Here is a 24,807-nt window from a genome sequence, read left to right as displayed (position 1 = left end):
TCAGACTATTTTATATATAATATTATATATATTATAATTTTTTTAAATATATAATTAAGTGCGGATTGGATTGGATCGGTTACTTTTTGAGGTCAAACAACATCCAATCCGCACAAGTGCGGATTTCAAATTTTTCAATCCAAGCCAATCCGCACAAGTGCGGATATCCGCATTTTGCGGATTGGATTGGATTGGATCGTGCGGATTGGATTGGATCAGATACTTTGTGAACACCCCTAATAGCTACAATGCCGCAGCATATAGTGTAAGGTAGCCACATGACATAAATGATGTAGAATTTGCTGTTACATTGGATGGATTATACTCACCAAATCTAAAGTTTAATACTCCTTGATTGGTTTGTGATTCAAAAATTGTGTTTTTTAAAAATGCGTTTTGGAAACAAAAATTTAAATTTTGTAAGTGAAAATTTGTTTTTAAATATGTGATTGGTTGTAGTGTGATTTAATGTTTTTGAGTTTTAAAAAAGTGAATATGTGATTGGTTGGGAATCTCAAAATAAAAAAGTAAGAGAATAATTAGAGAGTTTTTGGATTCAATGATTTGAAAATACAAAAAACATAAAAATGGTGTTTTCATTTTTTAGCCTAAAATTTAAAATAGTATTCAAATTTTGTTTTTAAAAACACTCAACCAATCAAGAATTCTTATGTAGACCCCACCATTTTAATTTTCAAAAACATAAAATAATTTTCAAATCCTAAAGAAATGACAAATGAGTGTATGCATGAAAAAAAAAAAAAAAAAAAAAAGAGACGTGGAAAAAATAGTGGCCGAGAAGACTAGTCACTAGTCAGTCTTTCAAGTAAGCACAGGATCCCAGATTATAAGGGACCCACTTTCAATATTCAAAGCTTTCTAAACACTGCAAAATCCATAGCCACAAGCACCTCAGTACCGTGGCTACCTCAAACTCCTCTCTCTTCAACCTTTACCCATGGCCACAATTACACTCTTCTAACTTTGAATCTTATTTTCCCACCAACCAAACACTTCTCTCTTTTTTTTTCCCTTCTAAATCAACAATACAAAGAAAAAAAAATGGAGAGTCTTTCGATCAGAGCAGAGAGTTTGCTTTCTCTCTCTCACCATAATCCCAATTCCAGAAACTCGGTCTTCGATTCTTCACTCAGACATCGTCGAATTGGCCTCTTTCCCCCCAAAGACCGGTTGGAATTTAGGGTTTCTTGTGGTATTAAGGAAACCCGGAAAATAGAAGAGAGCCAGAAGAAGGTCGATGGAATTCTCACTGGGCTTCGTGTTGATGAAGTGGATGTGGACCTTGGTGGTCCGGTTTCCGGTTCTGGGGTTCGGAATGAAGAAGTGGGTTTCAGTGGGAATTGGCCTCCTTGGAAGAACATGCCCCAAAGATATAAGCTTATTGGTACAACTTCGTTGGCCTTTGTTATCTGTAACATGGATAAGGTACTAACTTTTGTGCCTATTTTTTTCTTTCTTTGTTGTGATTTTTCTATTTTTGTTTCATTTTTCTTGGATCAAATGAGTTTATTAAATAAGTTAATGAAGTGGGTGTTTTTTTTTTGTTGATGAGCAGGTGAACTTGAGTATTGCAATTATTCCAATGTCGCATCAGTTTGGTTGGAGTTCGTCAGTGGCTGGCTTGGTGCAGTCGTCGTTCTTTTGGGGCTATGCATTGAGTCAATTGCCAGGCGGGTGGCTTGCCAAGATATTTGGTGGGAGGTTTGTATGTCATGCTACCTCACAAATACTAAAACTTATTACACTAATGTTCAATCATGAAGTGTCAGTTTCTATGAGTTATCTATTGCAGAAAGTATAGCACTACTTTATTATGTATGTTCTATACAGGCAGGGCCGGCCCTAGGCATAGGCGGGCTAGGCCCGTGCCTAGGGCCCACACTTTCCGGGGGCCCAAAATAAAAAAATAAAAAAAAATTATTAGGTTTTTATTTAAGTAAAATTTAAGTGTAATATAAACAACAAATATTTATAGCTTAGTTGGTTGAGGTGGAGGACATAATGTCCAAGGTCATGGGTTCAAATCCCATGACACTCTTTTTTTGATATATTTTTTAGGACCCCAAAATTTAATTCGTCTTGGGCCCATAAATTTTCAGGGCCGGCCCTGTATACAGGGCTTTTTAGCTCTTGAGGCTTTGTAAGACTGGTAGTGGTAGTATTCGAACATGTTAAACTGATAGTCCTCTTAGTTAACAATAGTTGATCGGTAGCTAGCCTAGGGCCTAGCAATCTCGTTCTTCAGTCATCAGATTAACCAGTGATTATTGAATTTCAGCATTCATCATAAGCATTTTCCTTTTGTGGACCATGCTAGAGCCATATATATATATATATATATTTATTATATTGTTATGTTCAACTGTATCTTTTTTCCTATGCAGAAAAGTTCTTAAGTTTGGAGTTTTGACTTGGTCATTGGCTACAGCACTCGTACCTGTTCTTGCAGGGTATATGCCCAGCTTGCTATTGTCAAGGATTTTGGTACTTGGTTCCACCTCCTTGTTTTAAGTTAAATTATACTGTGTTGTTCAATTCAACTTGGTTAAGTTTTTATTTTATTTGAAAGGATCAGATTATTAAATATTATAGAATCGAAGGAAAGAAAGAACGACCCATCTTACTGATGTGAATAGTATGTATTTTGCCACAACTCCCCTAATTTCTCTTATTTTGGTGTTAGGTAGGAATAGGAGAAGGAGTTTCCCCGTCTTCCGCAACTGACTTGATTGCCAGGCATGTATGACATTCATATTGCTTTGGGAGTATGATAGTCTGATAAATGATTATATATATTGTTTGTTATAATGTTCTTGTAAAAGTGTGCTTTTCTTGTCAAATAGTCTTTGACTCTAGCTGTCCCATTTAACTCATAGGTTGTACTTCTAACTAAATAACCACATTTTCCTGCAGAACAATACCTTTGGAAGAGCGCTCACGAGCTGTGGCGTTTGTTTTTGGTGGTTTGAGTGTAGGAAGTGTTGCAGGGTATGTTTTACTGAACACTATTTATGATTTATAAAAGCTTGCCCTTATTTCCAAACAACTGCTCTCGCAATTGAATCATAATGGTGAATGGAATATCAAACTTGATGGCCTATATTTGATCAAAAATATAACATCTTTGTAAGATGGGATTTTTTGAAAGGTTACTTTTAAATTATAAGAAAACAAAAATCATCTGTACTTTGTAGTCTTTGTTTAGTTTTACAGTACTATATAAATTAGTGAATTAATAAATAATTATATGTACTCATCTCATTAATAATTACTTTATAACATCTGATCAAGTGAGATCTCATTTTCTTACATTATATACTTTGAAGTTGTTCTCAAGGAAGTGTTGCTTCTTCTTTCTTCATGATTTTTCTCTTCGACATTTTGATCACGAAATTGCTGACATGAACATACAAAAACTGAACTCTGGTTTACTAGTGCTGCCATAAGTTTATTAACTGTGCCTTTTCCTCTAATCCTTCTAAAGTGCTTTAGTTTAGTTATTATAACATTCAAAAACCATGCAGATATCTCTTGGCTCCACCCCTTATTCAAAATCTTGGTTGGGAGTATGTGTTCTACATATTTGGCCTCTTGGGAGTAGGCTGGTAAGAGTCATCTCTAAACTCACTGAAGATTCCCTAACCTTCTTCTAATTCAGTGCTAGTGCAACTGCAATATTTTCAAAAGCCTGTATTTGAGTAAAGCAAAACTAGTCTTGTTGCTAATTAGTAAAAGTTGCAAAATATTTTGTTTTGCTGTACATGGTTCTTCTCTACTCAAGGCAGTACATACTTGATGAAATGAAAGCATATTCTGTTGCTTTAACTGTGAGTTGATCCTCTTTCTTGAAGGTACGCTGGTTTTCAGCTTCTGGAAGACAATGCTACATTGGCTGCTGAATCCACCTCAGGTGAGGATTTATTGTTTGTTGTTATTTCTTATTGAAACCAATAGGGCGTTTCTCAAATTTATTGAAGAGTGCCAAATACAAAGATGAAATGTGTATACACGTCCACCTTAGGATCCCCTCATATTTAACATACACAATTACACACTTACCTTAAATCCTAATCGATTGAGCAGTTAATGTTTATATTACTGAGATAGCCATTTCTCTGTTGTTTTCAAGAAGAAAGGCTGACTTTCTATTCTCAAATGTTGTTTGGATTAGAGAATGTGTCCCGGCACAATATGAATAATTAAATCAATACCAATCTCATATTTATTCTCACATTTAATCTTCTCTTTGGGAATAATTTTTATGTGTTTTTTTTTCTTATTCTTTCCTTTTCTCCCAATTATTTTATAGGTTCCCAGACTAAATCTGTGAACAAAAATTGGAATGATTCTTTGGGAGAGTTGGGTGATTCACTGAAGGTATGCTGTGTGGGTCAATTTAGAAATTTAATGGTTGTGAAGTTTTATATAACATAATATATGTCAGATTTAGTCAATGGACACTGCAAATATTCTTGGCTAGTAGATACCCAAACAAGGTTATTATAAGTTTATAAATCTAGGTTGGAAGCTTAATTTTTATTAAGTTCCGTAAATTGTTCAGTGGTCGTTTTCTTCGGATTTCATCTTATGATCTGTTGCCATTTCTTAATTGCTCTCTTGTATTGAGCAGGGTGTACCATGGAAGGCATTTTTTCGAACACCAGCAGTATGGGCTATGGTATACGCTCATTTTTGTGGAAGTTGGGGTCACTATACGTGCTTATCATGGCTTCCTACTTATTTCAGGTACTCTATGCAATCCTTCCCATAATGCACAGAATATGTATTTGTATATTCAATAATGTCATAAAAGAAAACCATTAGTGTTTTTATTATTTTGGTAAAACATGTATTACAAATTATATGTGGTGGTATGATACCCCATGCATTCAACAAATACATTTTCCCCTGAATAATGAATAAGTCCTTAGGAAACTGAGTTTCTATTCAATGCGTGTGCAGTGAGGAGCTGAGCCTGAATTTGACCGAAGCTGCATGGGTAAGCCAAATGTTCCTTTTTTCTGCTCATTTTGTCGCATCCATTCATCTTGTTTTTTAAGTTCCTTCCTATCAATAGATTCATCTCTTGGATGGTGAAATTCTGAATCAGAAAACTTAAGCTCAAAAAAAGTGATAAAATGAAACAAAATTTCATTTTAGCCATCTTGTACAAGAGATTCATGGATGATAAATTTCACGAAAAAGAGTTTTCATGTATTTATTGAACATTATTTGAAAGACAACTGTTCGCATGCATACATTATTTTCTTATACTTTACTTTTTTGAGGGGAGAATCATCAGCTTCTTTAATAGTATGAAGCCCAACTAGTACTTATTACAAAAAAATAAATAAATAAACAAAAAAGGAAAAAAAATGACATGATCTCTGATTTGCACACTGTATTATTGTGGTTTCAAGTAGCATGCTCTGAAATTCTATTGAACACTTCTTGTAAAATGTGCTTACAAATGTTTGTGGAGTTTGGTATTTGATTGTTATCATGTACTTGTTTCAGGTTTCCATTCTACCTCCTTTGGCTTCAGTTGTTGTGACTAGTATTGCCTCACAGATTGCTGATAACTTGATTGCAAATGGAGTTGAAACCACTACGGTAAGGAGAAATTGTGAAATGTTCGTGATGATGTCTGACATTCATTGTCGAACAATCTCTTTTTGCAATAATACATAATATATATTTTAGTTTTCTGAAGTAAGAGAAATGACATTACTACCATGTAGCTCCCATAGCTTCTGTTGCATAATCATTTTGCTGCTCCAATCTCCAATGTGCATGTGTTTATTTAGACCTTAAACCATAAACACACAATTTTTAATGAGTAAGCATGTTAATAGATAAACTGGTAAAGCTAGATTTGTTGCTAATATTTTCAGATGCATTCATGCAGGTGCGAAAACTTTGCCAAACAATTGCCTTTATGTCTCCTGCAGTTTGCATGACTCTTTCCTCCGTTGATCTTGGATTGCCTCCTTGGGAAGTTGTGGGCATTCTCACTAGCGGCCTAGCCCTCTCAAGCTTTGCACTTTCAGGTATTGAACAAATGGTGGTTCCTTAATTTTAGAAAGCAGTGACAAAAAAAAAAAAAAAATACATTGTCTGTAACTATGAATATATTCTTAAATCTCCACAGGCCTTTACTGTACTCACCAAGATATGTCGCCAGAATACGCAAGCATACTTTTGGTAAGTTAAAAATGTCTGTTAATTCCTTGTGATAGAAATTGTGATTTGGTATTCCAGTTTAACATTGATGATCCTTTTATTAGTCAGCAATTCGAATAACAAAGAAGAGGGGAATAAGACACAAGAATGGAAATCATAATTGTGGAAAATGCTCAAATTTATTAAAACAACATCCCTGCAAATATTATCAAAATGATTTGTTAAGGGTAAATTAGACTTTCAGGATATTAATAATTTTTTTAAAAAGGAGTGTATGTGTGTTTGTGTGTGTGAGAGAGATTGATTAAAAGGGTCATGTCATCCTAGGATAATGTTTGTGTGTGTGTGTGTGGACTTTCTCCATTATGGGGTATGACTCCCATTTCCAATGAGCAATAAAGATTTTTTTTTCAGTATTTCAAAATTAACCTCTTGCAACAAATTATATGGATTCTTGATGACGTGTTTGTAAAGATATAAGCCACGGAAGTAGGAATATACTTTAACAAGGTTGGAAACTTTCATTTTTAAGAGGAATGCAAATAGATATTGCTTTTTGTCCTTCCATTTGTAATTTTGATTGATGGGAGCTCTTTTAGCTTTGACACTCCTTTCTAATTTGAATCATATTATACCATCCTCCATGAACTTGCACTTGAGATAACTCTGATCATCATAAAACTTGTATCTTACTTGCCTCCCTAAGCATAAGGCAATGTCTCCTGAATTCAGTCTTGAAAATAAAATAACTTAAATTCTGAATTATGACCAAATTTTTCTTCACTCAGGGTATGACCAACACCGTCGGAGCAGTTCCTGGAATAGTAGGCATTGCTCTCACTGGCTACCTCCTTGATATAACTCATTCATGGAGTGTAAGTTGCCATTCTTACTATTTCTGTTATATACCTTTCTCTTTAAAGTTTTACTCCTAATCCATTCATACTTGTAACATGCAGTTGTCATTATTTGCACCATCAATATTCTTCTACTTAACTGGTACCGTAGTTTGGTTGGCTTTTGCCAGCAGTAAGCCTCAAAGCTTTTCCGAAAGAGATTGATCCTTTTTTCTCAGGTTGCATCTCTAGAAACCAATAGGAGAAACGTTTTTGGATGCATTAGCATGGAAATTAGCTTCTTCCACTAGATTTTATTCTTTTGTATATTCACATAGGAAGCTCTTGCAGTTATACACAAATCTCATTGTAATATTCTGTACAACACATTCGTTTTTTTTTTTCTTTTTCATATATACCAAGTTATTTCTGCAACCCCCAAAAGATGTATTGAATATGCCTGAAATGTCATATTGTATAGCAGCTTTTTAAGCATTACAAGCTCTACATTTCTCATTTTTCTTGAAGGTGACTTGTGGAAATTACCTGTTTGAGAGTTGACTGGTAGTGAATAACTTGGTTTACTTGTCTGATTAGAAAGAAGGGAAAGGAATTTGTTTATTTGAGAATTCTTTTTCTTTTTTGTATTCTGTTGCGAAAAAATGACATACATTTGATTTGTATCCTATCCCTTATTGTCAATGGCTATATTATAAGCAAAGGAACCAGTTTTTCTGTTCCTTAGGTCACCTATTTGCAAGCTGGGAGGACAACATGAGGTATGTGAACAAATACAATAGAAAAAGGGCGAACCACTATAGGTGTTGACGAATTTACATAAATAGGATCTAAAGAAGGTATGTTCCCAGATGAATCTAGAGTTAAAATGTTTCCATTAAGCAGCATGGTTCGGCTTTGTAGATTACCATCTTTGGCAGTAAGATGATATTCTTCTCTCACAGGCTCACTCTTGTTAGGTCGAGGCATCTTGATCGCCTTTGCTTTATGAGAAGTCCTTGTTTTGTGAGGTGTAATACTTGATGTGTGATGACTCCTGTGTTTTCGACGGAAACTCCACGTTCCATTGAATGCAACAGTGGCCAGAACTGTGGTGCTGTTGTCAAGGTTGCTTAGTAGCACCATAATCCCTTTCTGTATTAAGACAAAGAATAAGCTCAGAAAAAGAGGGTGAAAAAACAACTTTTGCCCAACAAATGAAAGTTTGTGGTTTAAACATACAGATTGTTTAGCACAGTGAGCATAAGCACGAATTTTCTTGGACCCAGAAAAGCTCGTTGATAGGACGTTTCTTCCCATTAGCCGGTGCCAAAGGAGAGCACTGCCATTAAAGAAAACCAAGATTCAAGCATTGTTAATAACAAGAATGAAATTCTGCATAACTTCTTTACTTAGGTAATGGTGATTGCTATGATTCCAAATACCTGTAATAGTCTGGATTTGGTATGAAGTTATTAGTATCAAGCAATCCATAGTTTCCTCCAATCAATGACTGTCTACAGTATGTTTTAGTATCATGAGCTGCTGACATACCAAGCTGATCCAAATACCTGTTTTTTTCACTTGCAATGTCATTAAGCTATGCTAGTAATACTTTTTAAAAGGATTAAATATACACACAAAGAAATGCCAACTTACCAGAAACTAAAGACAAATGCGTTAGTGACAAGATTCCTACCACTGTTGTAAGCACCTCCTGCCTCCCCAACCCATGAAACCGCCGATGATCCAGAACTCTTGAGGGTGTCATGGAGGTTTCTGAATGTGTTGGCCTCACCATCAAGATAGGTTGGATCCAAAATCTTATCAATGAGATGTGTATCAACCCCTATGTGTATCAAATCAAAACTTAGAACTCAACCCAGGTTTACAAGTGCCAGGCATATGATAAATGTGAGTTTGTCTTATTACAAAATATATATATATATATATATATATATATTTATATATATACCTGGGCCTAGATTATATATGTGGTGAGTTACCACATCTAAAGATTTAGTTGTCTTATTAAAAAATTCTTTGAACCAATTTGCATCAAAGAATCCTCCAGGAGCTATAGTCTGAGGCTTTGAGTCACTTTCCCGGTAGATATTCTGCACTATGTTGTGCAGAGAAATTGTATCAGAGGCATACTGAGCTGCTGCAACTCTTGTTCCAACTCCACTCCCACATAATTCATTCCCTGCTCAATAAAAATATTTACTTAGGCTTAATATTAATATGAAAGATTACTATTGTCAACAATTCATGTGAAATTTGCATGTTAATTAGGTGGGAAAGTTCAATTTTCTTGTACCACTTTTTTTCCCTTTTCCAAACGTGCAAAGTTCATCTCTAAACCATAAATTTACTCAGTTATTACAAAAAGTGATCATACCTAACTCCCAACCATAAATTGAGTAGTTGTTTTTTGCTGTGTAACGGATAAAAGATTCAGCATTGGAGGAGTCCCAAGCACCAGTTGCAGAACCATCACGCTGTATTGTTCTTCCATTAAGAGCATTCAATCCAAAAATAATCTCTGCCCTGAATTGGACCATGGAATACAATATAAGACTTATTATGCTTTTTAACATATCTAAGTTTAAGTGTACTTAATTGGAAGGAGAGAGAGAGTTGTGTTACCCTGCTGACTTGAAAAGAGAGCTCAATTCATCCCATCTTTTCATGGGCAAGCAGCCATTAGTGAAGCCAAACAACTCAGATGTGTTCTTAGTGAACTGAGTACAAGGTTGCTTATTATCTTCAGTATCATAAATGACCTTGTCCTGCAAAGTACCACCTAATCTAATCTTCAATGGTGAAAAAGCTGCACAATTTGTAGCAAGATCGTATTTTTAGGCTCCTATAAAGGATTTGACTGAGTCTTACCTCTGAAATAATAATATAATAATAATAATAATAATAATAATAAAGTGTAGAAAAGATGTCTCACCCTTTATGGCATTGAAGAAAATTTTGTTGCTCAAATCCTGCACATGACAATGAGCAAGTAAATACACATGAACAATAAATAAACAAAAAAATTACCATGAACAGAAATACTGTAATTAAAATCAGTAGAAGCTCTAAAACATCTTACTTTTTTCTTAGGGAAAAGAAAGAAAATACTTAAATTTATATAAAGAAACAATATATATATATATATATATTAATGAAGCTGAAGATTAACAGAACATTAGCTTTGATATATATTATACCAGGTTGGAAACTTGGAGGATATGGAGAACGAGAAAAAAAAAAAGATGAGCATTTAAAAGACAGAATGACATTATATATTACGAAATCCAAGACAAAGATTTAAATATTTCAGAAAGAAAACAGTTCCAATAAAAGTAATGCATCCAGAAAAAAAGAGAGAAAAAAAATACCAGATTGAGAAGAGATGCATGACCCCAACTGCATGTTCCATAGTCACATTTCTCAGGAGGCCACCAATCCATAGTAGCACAAATAAAATCATCATCAATCCTCCCAATGATAACTTTGCCATCAATGGAAACAGTCCCTTCTATGTTCCCATCTCCTGCTACAAGCTCAGAACCCACAAAAACCAGGCTCAAGCTAAAGAAACACACCCAAAAACACAACCCAGTTTTCAAAAACTCAAAAATCTGAGAACCCATTTTCCAGATTCTCTCCAATGCAGAAGATCTCGGCCTCTCTCTGTATCTCTCTTAAAAAGACAATAAACCCATAAAAATGAGAAGTTTAAGCTACAGTGGAGATACCCTTTTGGACACTAATGAATGGAGGACAGGTACAAAGAATGGAACAGAAGGATATTTATATATAAAAGTAAAAGATGAGTGAGCTATAAATGCAAACACGAGATGTGCATAAACTAACATGTGATACTTGAAGTTGAATTCAATTTCAAAACCTCATTTTTCTTTTTGGCTTTGAGTTATCATTATTAGTAGTCTTGAAATCTGAATACTGTTAAATAAATGACTGTGGTTTTGGTTTGAAGCACTCTAGCTTTTTTCCAGTTTGAAATAATGAAATGAAAATGTAAGGTTTGGTTGTGTTTGTTTATAGTGGGCCTTTGGTGGTTTCGGCTTTGCTTTCCCTTAACGAAAACTACAAAGTTTCACCAAATGGACAAATGTCACTGATTTATATCTGGTTTTTCCTTCACACCCTTTTGTGATTCAAGTTTGTGAATGGATAAAAATACTATCTTGATCCACAATATATTGTGAGATTTGGGTTCTCATGAAAATATTTGTATGTGTTCAAAATTTAAATTAGAAAGTTGAATTTTATATATAGCAGAAAATACCAAACATTGTTTTTAGTATTTTACCATCTAAAAAAGACATTTTTTTTAAGACGAGAAATTATGAACTAAGTTAGGTTTCGAAAGAGACTGTAAACTAAACCCATGTAATGATTGAGTAGTTAATGTGTTTTGTGTTAGTTTAGTTTACCAATATATTATTCATCACTCAACAAGTTACAATTTTATATAATATTATGACATTATACATTACTAAATCTCAATTAAGGAATTACAGAACATTCTCACGTGGATAGTTATAAGAATTTGCTTATTTTGATGTCATTATTATAATTATTATCTATACAGTGGGACTTATTTATTTTGCTGGTGATTATTTAATGGTTAAATTAAAAAAATAACTATTATGTTTATATTTTTATAATTTGCTATAATAGGTTGTCAAAAATTTATTATTAAAAAAGTATTTATTAATTAAATTAATTATGTACTTAAAATAAAAATTAATTAATATTTTAAAATAAAATTAGTCTTAATTAATATTTTATTATTAATTAAACTTTAAAGTAAAATTAACGTTAATTAATATTTTATAAAGAAATAAAATCTATTAATAAATAAAATTTTATTAGATTACATATAATTTTTTTTACTCAATTTTTAAAGTTGTTTTAATTTTATGAATTTTCACACTTTGCAAAATAATAAATAAATTAATAGTATTCGAACCTCTCCTTACGTACTACACATATTTTGGAAGTTTTGAAAGATTCTCTTTTTATTTATTTTTTTTAATTTTTCCTTTTCCTCTTTATATATTAGATTTGATTTGAACAAAAAGATTGCTTTTAAAGTGAACTTGTTTAAAGTTAGAAGAACATTTTACTTTATCACTGGTAAACGTTTTAGACAAATTCCTTGACAAAAGTTCTAATACAAAAGCTCTACTACTAGCCTGGCCTCCACATTAGAAATATTATACACTTTTTTTTATTTATTTTTTTCAAATTTTTTTTTTTGTTAATAATGTTTATTATTATTAATTTGAAGTTTATTATTCCAAAGAAAGTTGAGCTTAAAACTAGCCTCGACACTTTTAATTTATGCTCGAGCCAGACAATAAAGAAGAATATGTATGTTATGTGAGCCTTTTCAAAATAAATTAATAAAATATACCGGTAAAAAAAGTTTTTAATTGTACTTGATATACTTATACAGTAGAATCTCTATCTATAAATACTCTATTCAAGAATAACTTCTAATTTGTTATAAAAAAATCAAGTCCCAATTTGGGCCAATTATAAATAAGAATAACCTCTAAAATGTAATTAGTTATACATTTTTTAAGTCTCGTACTAATAAAGTATACTTCTCTATATAAGAATAATTACATATTAATAAAAAAATATACATATATTTTTTGAAATTATTTACGTAGAATTAATAATTTTATTCTATTGTAATACATGTATAAATATTATATTTACTCAAAAATAATTCTAGAATTATATAGTATTAAGGATTGTTTAATGTTATTATTGTTACATTGATATTTATTGGTGTTTTAATTTTTTTTTCCTAGTGTACCTCTATATAATTATAACCTCTCAATTAGAATATAATTTTCTTAGTCTCAAGTGTATTTTTGGGTAGAGGTTCTACTGTTATATGCTAGGTTAATATTTACTTACATTTTTAATTTTTGTTTAAGTTATATAATTATTTTTTTTAATGTTATTCTATATATATATGCTAGGTTAATATTTACTTACATTTTTAATTTTTGTTTAAGTTATATAATTATTTTTTTTAATGTTATTCTATATATATAACATTATTTTTTATCAAAAAATATTTAATTTAATTTATATTTATATATAAAAATCATAATAATATTCAAAATTTATTATTGATTATAATTTTAATTTAGTTGTAATATTTTTAATTTTATTATTCTTTTTAGTTTTTAAAAATATTATATACTTTTTCTTTTTTAAAAAAAATAATAAAAAATATTTTTTTTTGAAACATAACAAAAAGATATTTTTTTAAATATGTACGATAACTTTTAATTTGAAATATAATATTAAAAAAAAACAATTAATATAAAAGATAAAAAACAAGAGAGATATGTAGAATTTAAATTGAAATTATAATGTTTTAAAATAGAACAACACTCAGTTATATAATTGTATTTAACTTAAATATATATTATATACATGAAACAGTATAATTTGGAAATTTACACAAATGATATCATGGGCTATTAAGACAATCCAATTTTGCAGATATTAACATGCTTCAATTGACATGTAACAAGTTGCAGAGAACTAAATCTCCATAGTCATTAGTCATCAATATGAGGTTTGTATATATATTAATTTTATTTTATACCTTATGGTGACCAACAAGGCGTGCCATTCTTTCTTTAAACTTTATTTTAATTATAAGTGTCATATTCTTTCCTTGTTAGTTATTAGGAAATTAAAGTAACTTTTATGTATAGATGGATAAAAAAATTATTGAAACTTGTGTTCTTTTCTTTTTTATTTCTTTCTTGAAAAGGTTTGTGATACGTCTTTTAACTTTAGTTATTTTTATTGTGTAGTAATATACATTTATGGGACCTTCTTCACCCTTAAATATATAAATATATCTATTATTTTTTACTTCTTAATAATTATAATCAAATATAAAAATATATATGGCTATACTTAATTGTAACTACTTAAAATAATAATAAAAAAAATTCTAAAAATTTAATTTAATTTACTATGCCAAAAATATAATTTAAACAACATATTTCACATGCGTATATAAAAAAAAATAAATACATGTATAAAAGAAATAACGTTGGTTTTAATACTTAAAAATATTAAAAAAAAAATTAAAATTTACAAATATTATAAAATGAATACAATCATACAAAAAATAATATTATAATATTTTGAGAATCAAAAATATACAATGAGATATTTACTAAGTGCCATAAAATCTCCCACTACAAAAAATCTTACTTTTAGTCACAACAAAATTTGTGACTAAAAGTAAAAAAGTTGTGACTAATTATAAAACTGTTGTGACTAAAAGATCCGTGACTAAAGGTATTAGTCACAAAAATTACAATGTGTTGTGACTAAATGTATTTTTAGTCACAATACTTGCTGTGACTAAAACTAAATTAGTGACAACTTGTAACTAAATGCTATATTTTAGTCCCAAGTAATATTTTGTTGTGACTAAAAGTCACATTTAGTCACAAAAAATTTAGCCTAATTAAAATTTTTACCCGCCGAACTTTGACATATACCAAAACATGCCCCCTGAACTTTTAAGGTCGTTAAAACTGTTCCCTGAACTATGAAGATTGTTGGATTTAAGGACTTTTGTCCAATTTTAGTAAAAAAAAAAAAAAAAATCTAACATGGATGAAAGTTCAAGGGGCATGATTTAGTACATGTAAAAATTCGAGGGGTATGATTTGGTAGATATCAAAGTCTGGGGAGCATAGTTTAGTACTTAAACAATCACTGAAATAGTAAAATTGAATGAAATTAGATAAAAGTCCTTAAATCTAACAATCTCAATAGTTCATGGGGAATTTTTAACGGCCACAAAAGTTCAGGAGACATGATTTGGTACATGCTAAAATTTAGGGGGCAAAAATCCTAATTAGCTAAAAATTTATGTTGTGACTAAAAGGTTGTCACTAAAAGTAGTTATTTTTTGTAGTGTCCTTATGTGTATATATATAGGATTTTTTTTAGGTGAGAGTATCACTTTTCCTCTCACTTGTAAAGGTATTTTTTAAACCTTGGATTTTTAATCTGATGGTAATAGTTTGTTGTAGTTTATTTGATTATCATGAGGTAGCACATATAGAATTATTATTTATTTATTTTTAACTCCCATATTTTTTAGCCTATCTGATTTCTTTTTCTTTCTCTAAAATGATACACGATATTATCATTATTTTTTGCTAATTTAATGAGATGATGATGAACAAGGCGGGTTAGGATTGGTGCAACTGGATTCATGCAAAGATGGTGAGGAGGTCGTGGTTCAGGTAAAGAGAAGTCGAGGATGATGATGTGATGAGAGTGAGGTGGGCGGAGGCTTTTCTAGGCTCAGGTCGTTTCTGGATTTGATGATGGTGGGAAAAGAAGAGAGGAGAAATGTGATTGGGGTCTAATAATGGGATTTCTGACGAATGGAGGTGGAGGGGTAGATGATGGTCAGGGTGGCTATGGTTCAGGCAAGGGGAAGGTAGAGACGAGGTGGTTATGGTGGTTAGGACAGAATAGGAATAAGACAGGAAAATAGGATTTTCTGAGAAAAAGAAATTCAGGGTATTTGAGATTATTTTGGTTAGGATATTATTTGAAAAATTATGTTTTAGTTTTGGTTTTTTAATTTTTTTTTTTCAAAAATTCCTTCCAGCTTACAAAGAATTTACGCCTGTTGTAGAAATATTTCCTCAAAAATCCAGCAAAAATATTACTGCAGCATGCAAACTTCTCCAAATCAACGACAAAAAGCCTTTTGTTCATGCCCAGTTTAGCTGCAGCAAAATTCAATAAAAAATCTAACAAAATCTTCAAACTGCCAAATCACATCCAAAACTCTAAATTATGCTCCAAGAACACCTAAAACATAAAACCAAGTGTAAAATCCTCCCAAAAACTAAAAATAAAAATAAAAATAAAACAAAATAAACATAAACATAAAGAAAAATAACTCTAACATGATTATATATAATTTTAACTTTAATATTTTATTAATTTTTTTCTTTAACAAAAATATTTACAAAATTTGTTTTCTTCCAACATTCGGTTGCTTCAAAAAGGATTTGACAAATCCAAGCATAAGGTAACCCAACCACCTTTCGCTTCATGCATCCTCCAAAGTGATTGAGGTCTTTCTCGATCAACATCACCACCCAAATGATACTTTAGACGATGCTCATTTACTTTAAATTCCTTTCTGAATTTCTTTATAAACATTCACAATTTCATGGGGATAAACTTTGGTTCTCTCATGAGAATCATGATTTGTCACAATATAATTATCACAATATAGCTTATAAGTTTTTTTTTTGTTTTTTTTTTTTATGAATCAGCTTTAGCTCAATATAAGCTGGTTTTGAATGATAAATATAATGGTTTGTCAAGTAATTTCACATGTGGTATTTGCTTAGATTTATATTCAGTAAATAAAGACAATGAATCTTTGCTACCAACATTTGAGGTTAGAATTAACAACCACAACATGTAATTGCAGACATACGAAGAAGACGAGAGAAAATAATTAAATTTTCAAAATTTTAATTTAAATAAAAAAAATAGAAAACAAAACTCAGTTATCGAACATACTTTTTTTTGAAATTTTACCTAACACACTTTCAAAAGATTTCTTTAATTTTTATTAAAAACAAAAATTCAATTTAAAAAATACTAATATAATTAATATTATATATATTTGTATGTATACTAATCCATTTTAATTACATGCACTTTCATTATTTAACTAACTAAAATACAAAAAAAAATACTCTTATAAGTGAAAGTAAAAATGATGCTCTCACTTAATGACTATAAATTTATATATATATATATATATACTAGTAAAAAAGTATACTAAATTTTATGCTAGTTTTTTTCTATTTTCAATGAAAATAACATGTCTATATGAGTATGATTTTTTTGCTATATGAGCATGATTGATCTAAGAGAAAATAGATAAACCTATAAACATATAAATATACTTAATATTAATTTTGACAAAGAAACAATTCAATTATAAACAATTTTAAATATCAGCTTGACAATTTCAACACACTAATTACTCATTAAATAACCATAATGTATACATCATGAAAATTTTATTTTATTTGATATCAAATGATAGAAATTATTAAGGTTTTCAGCCATGGAAAACACACTATGATCAAAAGTAATGCTCATTAATTGTATATTTCAAAGAAACCTAAATTTCTATGAATGTCCCTAATAAGATATAAATAATAAAGTTGTAAATTAAAAAAAAAAAGTAGCAAAATTTCAGTTAATATAAGAAATAGAACAAATTGAAGATTTATACAATACTGGAATTTGAACTCTTAAAGGCCATTAGCGAAGGGGTGAAACTCGTTAGATCCCCTAGTAGAACACTACCTTAATGGTCTGAACACAAAAATTGTAGAAATCAAAATATGAATAAATTAGCATCATCAACAAAAGGAAAATTAAAGGGAAAAGACTTAATAATTACGTGACAAATAATTATTAATTGAATTAAAAAAGTTAAGATTATAAGATTAATTCAAATTATTGTTCATATATTGAATAAGAATTAATCAATATATGAACAATAATTTGAATTAATCTTACAATCTTAACTTTAAATAAATAGAGTTTATAAAAGATGCATAAATAATCAAATAGGGTAAAAAATACGGTAATTAAAGAAAATCTAAAACTTTTTTTTATTTAATGAGATTTATTTTATTTTTATTTTATTATATATAAATAAAAAGTGACCCATACATTTTTCATAAACTATTTTATTTTTAATAATAAACCATCTTATTTTTAATATAAAAAAAAGTCAAATTTCTCAAAAATAAAGAATTCGGCTATATAGGCACACTTTATATAGAATAGATACATTAATAATTTGCATAAAATTTTTTATTTTATGAATATGCAAGGGTCGATGCAACTCGTGGGTGATTGGGAATCAGGGTTATTGTTCGAGACAAATCAAGGACAAAAGTTGCAGGTTTTGTTCAACAAGTTTCTTCTCGTCACCTACCTTTAACAAAAAAAATTTATGGTGATTCGAGTTGCTCTTCAATGGTGCCATCGAGAGAAATTTAGATTCATGTGGTGGAGAGTAATTGTCCTAATGGTAGGTGTAATAATTCTGTAGATGTTAATGTTATTATTGTTAAGGATATATAACTTTTTATGTCTTTTTATTAAATTGGTTTATGTCGTTTTGTTTCTGATGAAAATAAAGTAGCCCATTCATAGGCAAAGCATAGTATACAAAGTTCTCATTTTTTTTATGATATTGATCACTGTATGGCTGACCATATTGGTGAGGATGTTTGTTAACGGTTAATGATAAGTTCTTCTTTTTCAAAAAAAAAAAAAAGAAAAAGAAAAAAGAAAAAAAGATAGAAAAAAAAATCTAAAATTAAAATGTCTCTCTTAGAAAAATATTACTTCACAAGTGCTAAGCATCATTGATGCTTTTTTAGTATTTATCTTTTTTTTTGTATGTTGTTTTTTTTTAATGGAAATAATATAATACAATATTAAACTCTTAAGTTCTCAATGTGGGACAACAGTCCTACCGGAAGAGATATTATTATATACAATAATCATTTTATGCAAATTAAAATTATAAAACATAACATCCAATGATATAATTAATTATATTTTTTTTTCCTTCAAAATGATCCAATCATATAATAATCAATCTTATCTTCATGGATTGTCATGTGGAGGGGATCAAGTGGTCAGGTGAAGTCTTTACCCAAAAAGAGAACAATCAAAACCTAATCCATTGGATCATAAATGTTAGATGGAGAGAAGCTTTTGTTTGGTAGAATTTAGCTTACCTTAACCTAATTGCCAAGACTCTAAAATTTGATTTGTGTTTTGAGTTGAAACCAACTATATTAATGATAATATTAAAAACTATATTTTCTCATAATTATGATATTTTTCTTTTAGTCAAATACTTTCTAGACTTTCTTGTAGTTTTTGGTCAAACACAGCTTTCATTTATAAATGATTATGTTTGTCTAGTGGACAACCTATAAAAAGAGAATATATTAAGACCTGCATTGTTGAATTATAAAGGGATATTGGCGGCTAAACCACCTGAACTTTACGGTTTGTAACACTTAACCACCAAAACTGAATTTTTGGCGGCTAAACTACCTAAACTCCCATTCCGTTTTGCTCTGCACACCTCCGTCCAAAAATCACCGTTAAGTGCCACAGTGGACTGTCCACGTGTACACACTTGTACACGTGGCAAATTTTTAGTGGTCCACGTAATATTAATTTTTAAAAAAAAATTAAAAATATTATAAAAAATTAAAAAAATCAGAAAAAAAAATTAAAAATATTTTTTTTTACTTTTTTTTTTTTCTTTTTCCTTTTCTTTTCTTTTTTTTTTTTCTATTTTTTCTTCTTCTTCTTTCTTCTTCGTTTTTCTACAGGCCCTCTCCCTCTCTTTCTAACTAAAACCCTAAAATTTCTAAAGTCTACCAGTATTCCAAAAAAAAAAAAAAAGTCTACCAGTATTCTCTCTCTCCCTCTCTACTTCGTGCGAACAAGAACCCCAAGCCCCCTCCATTAATCCGAACCCAAGCCCCTCCAGTTCGAACCCCAAAGCCCACTACAGTCCGAGAACCCCAACCGTCACCTTCTTCCAGTCCAAGAACCCCGACGACCCACCTTCCTCCAGTTCGAGAACCCAACACCCCAACCTCTCTCTCTCCCTCGTGTTTCCCTCTCTTCATGGATCTGGGGGCTTATGTCTCGGTTGAGAAAAGGAGACTCATCGGGTTGAAGAGAGAGGGCTAAGCACGACATTGAGAACTTTCAAATTCAGATCAAAGGTTTGGGATCTGAATCTGATATGAATTGGTTTTTCTAGGGTTTCGAAATTTTTGATTTTTAGGGATTTTGGGCAGATGATCAACTATGACGCCAGGAGGAGGAGAAGGAGAGAAAGAGGGCTGGGAGGGATTTTGCAGAAAATGAAGAAGAAAGAAGAAAGAAGAAAGAAGAAGAAGAAGAAGAAAAAAAAAAAAGTAGAATTAAAAAAAAATAATAATTATTTTTTTAATTATTTTTTTTCTGTTTTTTAAACTATTTTTTTAATATATAAATTATTAAAAAAAATTCTGATTTTTTATTTTTTAATCTGATTTTTTAATTTTTTAAATATTTATAATTATTTTTTAATTTTTTTTTTCTAATTTTTTTAATTTTTTTTAATATTTATAATTATTTTTTAAAATTAATATTACGTGGGCCACTAAAAACTTGCCACGTGTACAAGTGTGTACACGTGGACAGTCCACCGTGGCACTTAACTGTGATTCTTGGACGGAGGTGTGCAGAACAAAACGGAAGTGGAGTTCAGGTAGTTTAGCCGCCAAAATTTGAGTTTTGGTGGTTAACTGTCACAAACCCAAAAGTTTGGGGGGTTTAGCCGCCAATATCCCAATTATAAATAAAAAACCTAGAGAGGGTTCAAAAATTATGACATAAATTTAAGAAGTAGATGAATAATAATTTAAAGTTGGCGGCATTGTGAGGAAATATGAATCCGTGAAAGTTGAAATTTTTGTTGGGGATTTTTAGTAAAACATAGTTATGGGAGATATAGAAAGATAAAGATTTTTCTTGCCTAATTATTTATTATTATTAGTATTTACAAAGATCGATCAAGAATAATTTAATTTTTTAACAGTAGTGCGGTAGCGGTACTGAATGTATTGGTACAATATATGATGATCAAAGAGTATGATTTGGTGTTACCAACACTAGTATGGATAAGTACGCAGTGCATGTGGTACAATACTTAGCAGTGTTCGGGGTACGGTTCAATCCTACCAACACTAGTACAGTAGCAGTACTTAGTGAATGTGGTACAGAGGTCGTACTTCTATTAAGAACGTTCTTGATCATATGCTAAGTCTTGTGGATAGGTGTATGGACGCCTAAATACAAGTCGGTAATATATTTTATGTTATATACTTTTTTTTACTGAGTCTGTCGACTTATAGTTATTGCTTACATGTGTAGGTAAATGGAAGACTAAGGTTGAACATCAATGAGTCCAGAGCTTGGGAATAATTGTACATGTCAACACGGTGCCACTTGGAGAGTTCGATCTCGGGACAACTTGGGCTTCATTTTGTAGTCGCTAAGCGACATGTCTGTAAAGTTTATTTTGAATATGAATATAAGTTTTTAAAGCGGGATCCTGACTTTTTGTAAGGATATATGCATATATTTATAAAAGTTTAAAGTTAAATCAAGAATTTAAATTGATCACGATTTTTAAGAAAACCCTTTGATTAGTAAAAGTGTGCACTAAAAAATTATTGTAGTGTGTATAATTAAAAATATAGTATATGGAGTAATTCCTTTAGAAAAATATATATTAAAATTGGTGACAAACGTATATAATTTATTTATTTTTTTAATATACACGTATATAATCTTTTTAAGGCTAGTAAACGTATATCATTTTTTTAAAACAAATACACGCACATCATTTTTGTTTTGGTTTTTGCAATACACCTATATCATTTTTTTTTTGAAAGCAATACGTATATAATTTTTTTTTTTTTGAAAGGAAACAAATGGGATTAAATAAACAAATCTCTCGACATATCAATATATAATATGACAACACACAAAATATGGTTAGTTAACACAAGTTATTAATTGTATATGAAGTTTATTTTTAAGCTCAATTATTGTTATTTTACAAATCCTTAAATCAAATCATATCTAATATGTAAATAAATTTAGCGTAATTATATGTTGTGAAAGGGGTCTAAGAATAAAGTCTTTTCTAAAGGTGGCAAAGAGACCCTTTTAAAATCGGTCATTCAAGCCATTCCCACTTATAGCATGGCTTGTTTACGCATTCCGATCGCCACTTGCCGCTCCCTTGAATCAACCATGGCAAATTTCTGGTGGGGAATTAATGACAACAATCGCCCCAAAACCCACTGGCAAAGCTGGAAAAAGCTCTGTCGTCCCAAGAAGGATGGCGGGCTTGGTTTTCGTTCCTTGGTCCACTTCAATCAGGCTATGCTTGCTAAGCAAGCCTGGCGCATCTTAAAGCAATCAAACTCTACTGTGTCTAGAATTTTATCTGCCCGATACTACCCTCAGTCCTCCTTCCTTAGTAGCTCCACGGGGCATTCTCCGTCTTTCGTTTGGCGTAGCATTTGCTGGGGAAAAGAGTTGCTCCGCAAAGGCCTTATCTCCGAAATTGGCAATGGACAGAACACTTGCACCACTACAGATCATTGAATTCTGGGTTTTCGTCAAATTTCCCCCTTATCCCCTGTCCCCGACAGAGTCGCCTCTTTCATCACCCCCACCTTGTCTTGGGATTCAGCTAAGATTCAGAGTTGTTATCCTCCCCATGTGGCCCGGATTATCCTTTCTATTCCCCCCCCCCCCTCTTACCCCAACCCAGGATGATCTGATCTGGGAACTCTCAACCTCTGGGATTTACACAGTCAGATCAGGCTATCACCTCAATTTTTCCACTACTGGCCCACCTGACATTCCCTCTTCCTCCTCTCCCTCGCCTTGGTGGAAAATCCTTTGGCTTCTTTTGATTCCTGCCAAGGTCAAACACTTTGCTTTCCGACCAAACTCTCCCCACTGCCCAAAACCTAGCCTTTAGGAAAATCATTCAATCCCCGGGTTGTAGCCGTTGTGGAAACCATGAAGAATCGGTGTCACATGCGCTGTTCTACTGTCAGAGTGTCCGAAGAGTCTGGAAAGGTACGCATTTTCACCCTTCTATTTTTTCCTGCTCTTCTGAAATTTTGTTTCATGATTTAGCTTACGAGATTTACACATCTTTTCCCAAGAAAGATGTAGCTCTTTTTCTGTGTATTGCTTGGTTTATTTGGTTTAACAGGAACAAAGCTCTCAAAGGTCAACCATCCGATCAAACTCATGCCATTGTCAGTCTGGCTCAAAGTTTTTTGGCAGATTACAACACATCTTCGTCAGCTACAATTCTCCTAGGCCGACCCAGTTTGGCAACTGCTCCCACAACTTGGGCTCCCCCAGCCCCCGGTACCTTCAAGCTCAATGTAGATGCAGCAGTTCCTAAGAATGGTGGAAAAGTGGGTTTTGGTGGAATAATCAGGAACAGTGAAGGTTTGGTAGTCGCAGCCCTTGCTCAGCCCTACTTTGGAGGCGGTTCTGTCGCCACATTAGAAGCCAAGGCTCTCCTCTCTCTGCTTCGCTAGTGTATTGACGAGCATTTTATGGTTCAAGTAGTAGAATCGGATTGTGAAGTTGTTACTGACGCCATTCGTAATCATAAGGAAGATCTTTCGGTGTTTGGAGACCTCATTCTGCAAATTAGGGAAACTTTGTCTCTTTTTCCTGCAGCCCAGATATTTCACATCAATCGCAACGCCAACTCTTTGGCCGATAAATTGGCGCATTGGGCTTCAGGTTTAGACGAAGTAGCTGTTTGGATAGGCGATGACCCCTGCAATCTAGTGAATTTCCTTTCTTTTTAGCGGGCTCCCTTTTTCTCAAAAAAAAAAAAAAAAAAAGGGGTCTAAGAATAAAATGTGAATTGATTGGACAGAGTTTAATATACTTGAAGAAAATCCACACAAAAAGCACCATTTTATGATAAAGGTCTCCATCTAAGGCTGTCCCTTTTGCAAGTTTAATTAGAGATGGAGAAGCATTTAGATAATGACAAAATGGTTCTTGAAATAAAAGTGTGAAATTGAAGCAAAGCCAATTTTTTAATTTTTAATTTTCATTTTTATTCTTTTCTTATAAGGAAAAATTATAATTTATATGTGATTGCATTAATCATACATAGTTGGTGTCATATTGATTCCAAATTATTCTCTCTTTTTTCATTATTGGCATAAAAGATACTAAATTAGTAAATTTTGAGAAACTTACAAATGCAAAGTGACAAAAACCATCGTCAACAAAGGAAGGAACAAATAAAAGCAACCATTTTTAAGAAATAAATTAGATATGTGATATTTTCCCCTATTAGGAATATATGAAACCATTGTTACTTTTGTGGTTGTAAATTCAAATAGCAATAGTCATTATTAAATTATACTTACCTTAAAATGAGAGTATGAATTGTTGTTGTTGTTGTTTTTTTTTTTGGAACAATAAGAGTATAAATTGTTGGAAACTCTTTGAATAGTCATTTTCTTTGGCCCAAAGGTCATTGTGGTCCTATTGTTACCCTAACAAATAATTGATTGTTAACTTAAAAGGAATTTCGTCCGTGTAGGGTTTGTCATTTAGGAATTGGTTATCTTTTTCAAGTATACCATATTTTCCATTATAGTGCTTTTGCTATCATTTTCATTGATTTGAACATGCATTTAGGCTTGGGCAACACATAATCTTTTCTAGTTTCATACTTCGAATATATGTTTCATTCTTTCTTTAAAATGGTTTGTATGCTTTGTTCTAGTGCTGCCAAATCTGAAAGAGGTTTTATCTTCTCCCTTAATACATGTAACTATAATGGAGTAGGTCTCATTATTGATTGAACCACCATAAACATATTGTTTTTTATTGTTTTCTCTCTTCAACCTCTCTTATTTTCTCAATTACTGAAAAATCAAGTCAATTAAATTTAGTTTTATTTTATTTTATTTTTGTTTTTAGTTACTTTTATTCATTAAAGGAAAAATAAAATACACACATCTTTTATAGTCAA

The 24,807-nt window shown here is 31.4% G+C and overlaps 3 protein-coding genes across 4 annotated transcripts; 2 read left to right on the top strand and 1 right to left on the bottom strand.

The window, feature by feature from the left end:
* Nucleotides 1-856: 856 nt before the first annotated feature.
* Nucleotides 857-7,535, top strand: LOC115694953 (probable anion transporter 6, chloroplastic). The gene is made up of 15 exons (XM_061117079.1): nucleotides 857-1,446; nucleotides 1,577-1,722; nucleotides 2,406-2,505; nucleotides 2,705-2,757; nucleotides 2,935-3,009; nucleotides 3,546-3,626; nucleotides 3,873-3,931; nucleotides 4,331-4,398; nucleotides 4,652-4,767; nucleotides 4,984-5,020; nucleotides 5,539-5,634; nucleotides 5,930-6,071; nucleotides 6,173-6,225; nucleotides 6,993-7,079; nucleotides 7,164-7,535. The coding sequence occupies exons 1-15, from the start codon at nucleotides 1,063-1,065 to the stop codon at nucleotides 7,263-7,265; spliced, it is 1,599 nt and encodes a 532-aa protein (XP_060973062.1). The 5' UTR covers nucleotides 857-1,062; the 3' UTR covers nucleotides 7,266-7,535.
* Nucleotides 7,536-7,653: 118 nt separating this feature from the next.
* LOC133038779 (heparanase-like protein 3) lies at nucleotides 7,654-11,420 on the bottom strand. 2 transcript variants are annotated; one of them, XM_061117078.1, is made up of 9 exons: nucleotides 10,433-11,420; nucleotides 9,997-10,033; nucleotides 9,687-9,870; nucleotides 9,439-9,587; nucleotides 9,013-9,243; nucleotides 8,697-8,886; nucleotides 8,483-8,608; nucleotides 8,280-8,379; nucleotides 7,654-8,192 (listed from the first exon to the last, which is right to left on the bottom strand). In XM_061117078.1, exons 1-9 carry the CDS (start codon nucleotides 10,685-10,687, stop codon nucleotides 7,791-7,793), a joined length of 1,674 nt encoding a protein of 557 aa, XP_060973061.1. In that variant the 5' UTR covers nucleotides 10,688-11,420; the 3' UTR covers nucleotides 7,654-7,790. The 2 variants fall into 2 exon arrangements, with proteins under 2 accessions (XP_060973061.1, XP_060973060.1); XM_061117077.1 differs by having other exon boundaries at nucleotides 7,654-8,379; nucleotides 10,433-11,339.
* A 10,554-nt stretch (nucleotides 11,421-21,974) lies between these two features.
* LOC133039159 (uncharacterized mitochondrial protein AtMg00310-like) lies at nucleotides 21,975-22,382 on the top strand. Its single transcript, XM_061117987.1, has one exon. It carries the CDS (start codon nucleotides 21,975-21,977, stop codon nucleotides 22,380-22,382), a length of 408 nt encoding a protein of 135 aa, XP_060973970.1.
* Nucleotides 22,383-24,807: the final 2,425 nt, after the last annotated feature.

The sequence above is a fragment of the Cannabis sativa genome, chromosome 6, assembly GCF_029168945.1.
Source record: "Cannabis sativa cultivar Pink pepper isolate KNU-18-1 chromosome 6, ASM2916894v1, whole genome shotgun sequence".
NCBI lineage: Eukaryota > Viridiplantae > Streptophyta > Magnoliopsida > Rosales > Cannabaceae > Cannabis > Cannabis sativa.
The sequence above is the reverse complement of the archived record's forward strand: the minus strand, read 5'-3'. Positions and strand labels throughout refer to the sequence as shown.

Bases quoted from the DNA above. Each gene is read 5' to 3' on its own strand.
- LOC133038779 (XM_061117077.1), bottom strand. From the start codon at position 10,687: ATGGGTTCTCAGATTTTTGAGTTTTTGAAAACTGGGTTGTGTTTTTGG. The intron at 10,034-10,432 runs GTATTTTTTTTC...TGTCATGTGCAG, and splicing joins ATGCATCTCTTCTCAATCTG to GATTTGAGCAACAAAATTTT. The intron at 9,588-9,686 runs GTAACACAACTC...GGTCCAATTCAG, and splicing joins TCTCTTTTCAAGTCAGCAGG to GGCAGAGATTATTTTTGGAT.
- LOC133039159 (XM_061117987.1), top strand. From the start codon at position 21,975: ATGGCTTGTTTACGCATTCCGATCGCCACTTGCCGCTCCCTTGAATCA.
- LOC115694953 (XM_061117079.1), top strand. From the start codon at position 1,063: ATGGAGAGTCTTTCGATCAGAGCAGAGAGTTTGCTTTCTCTCTCTCAC. The intron at 1,447-1,576 runs GTACTAACTTTT...GTTGATGAGCAG, and splicing joins TTATCTGTAACATGGATAAG to GTGAACTTGAGTATTGCAAT. The intron at 1,723-2,405 runs GTTTGTATGTCA...TTTCCTATGCAG, and splicing joins GCCAAGATATTTGGTGGGAG to AAAAGTTCTTAAGTTTGGAG.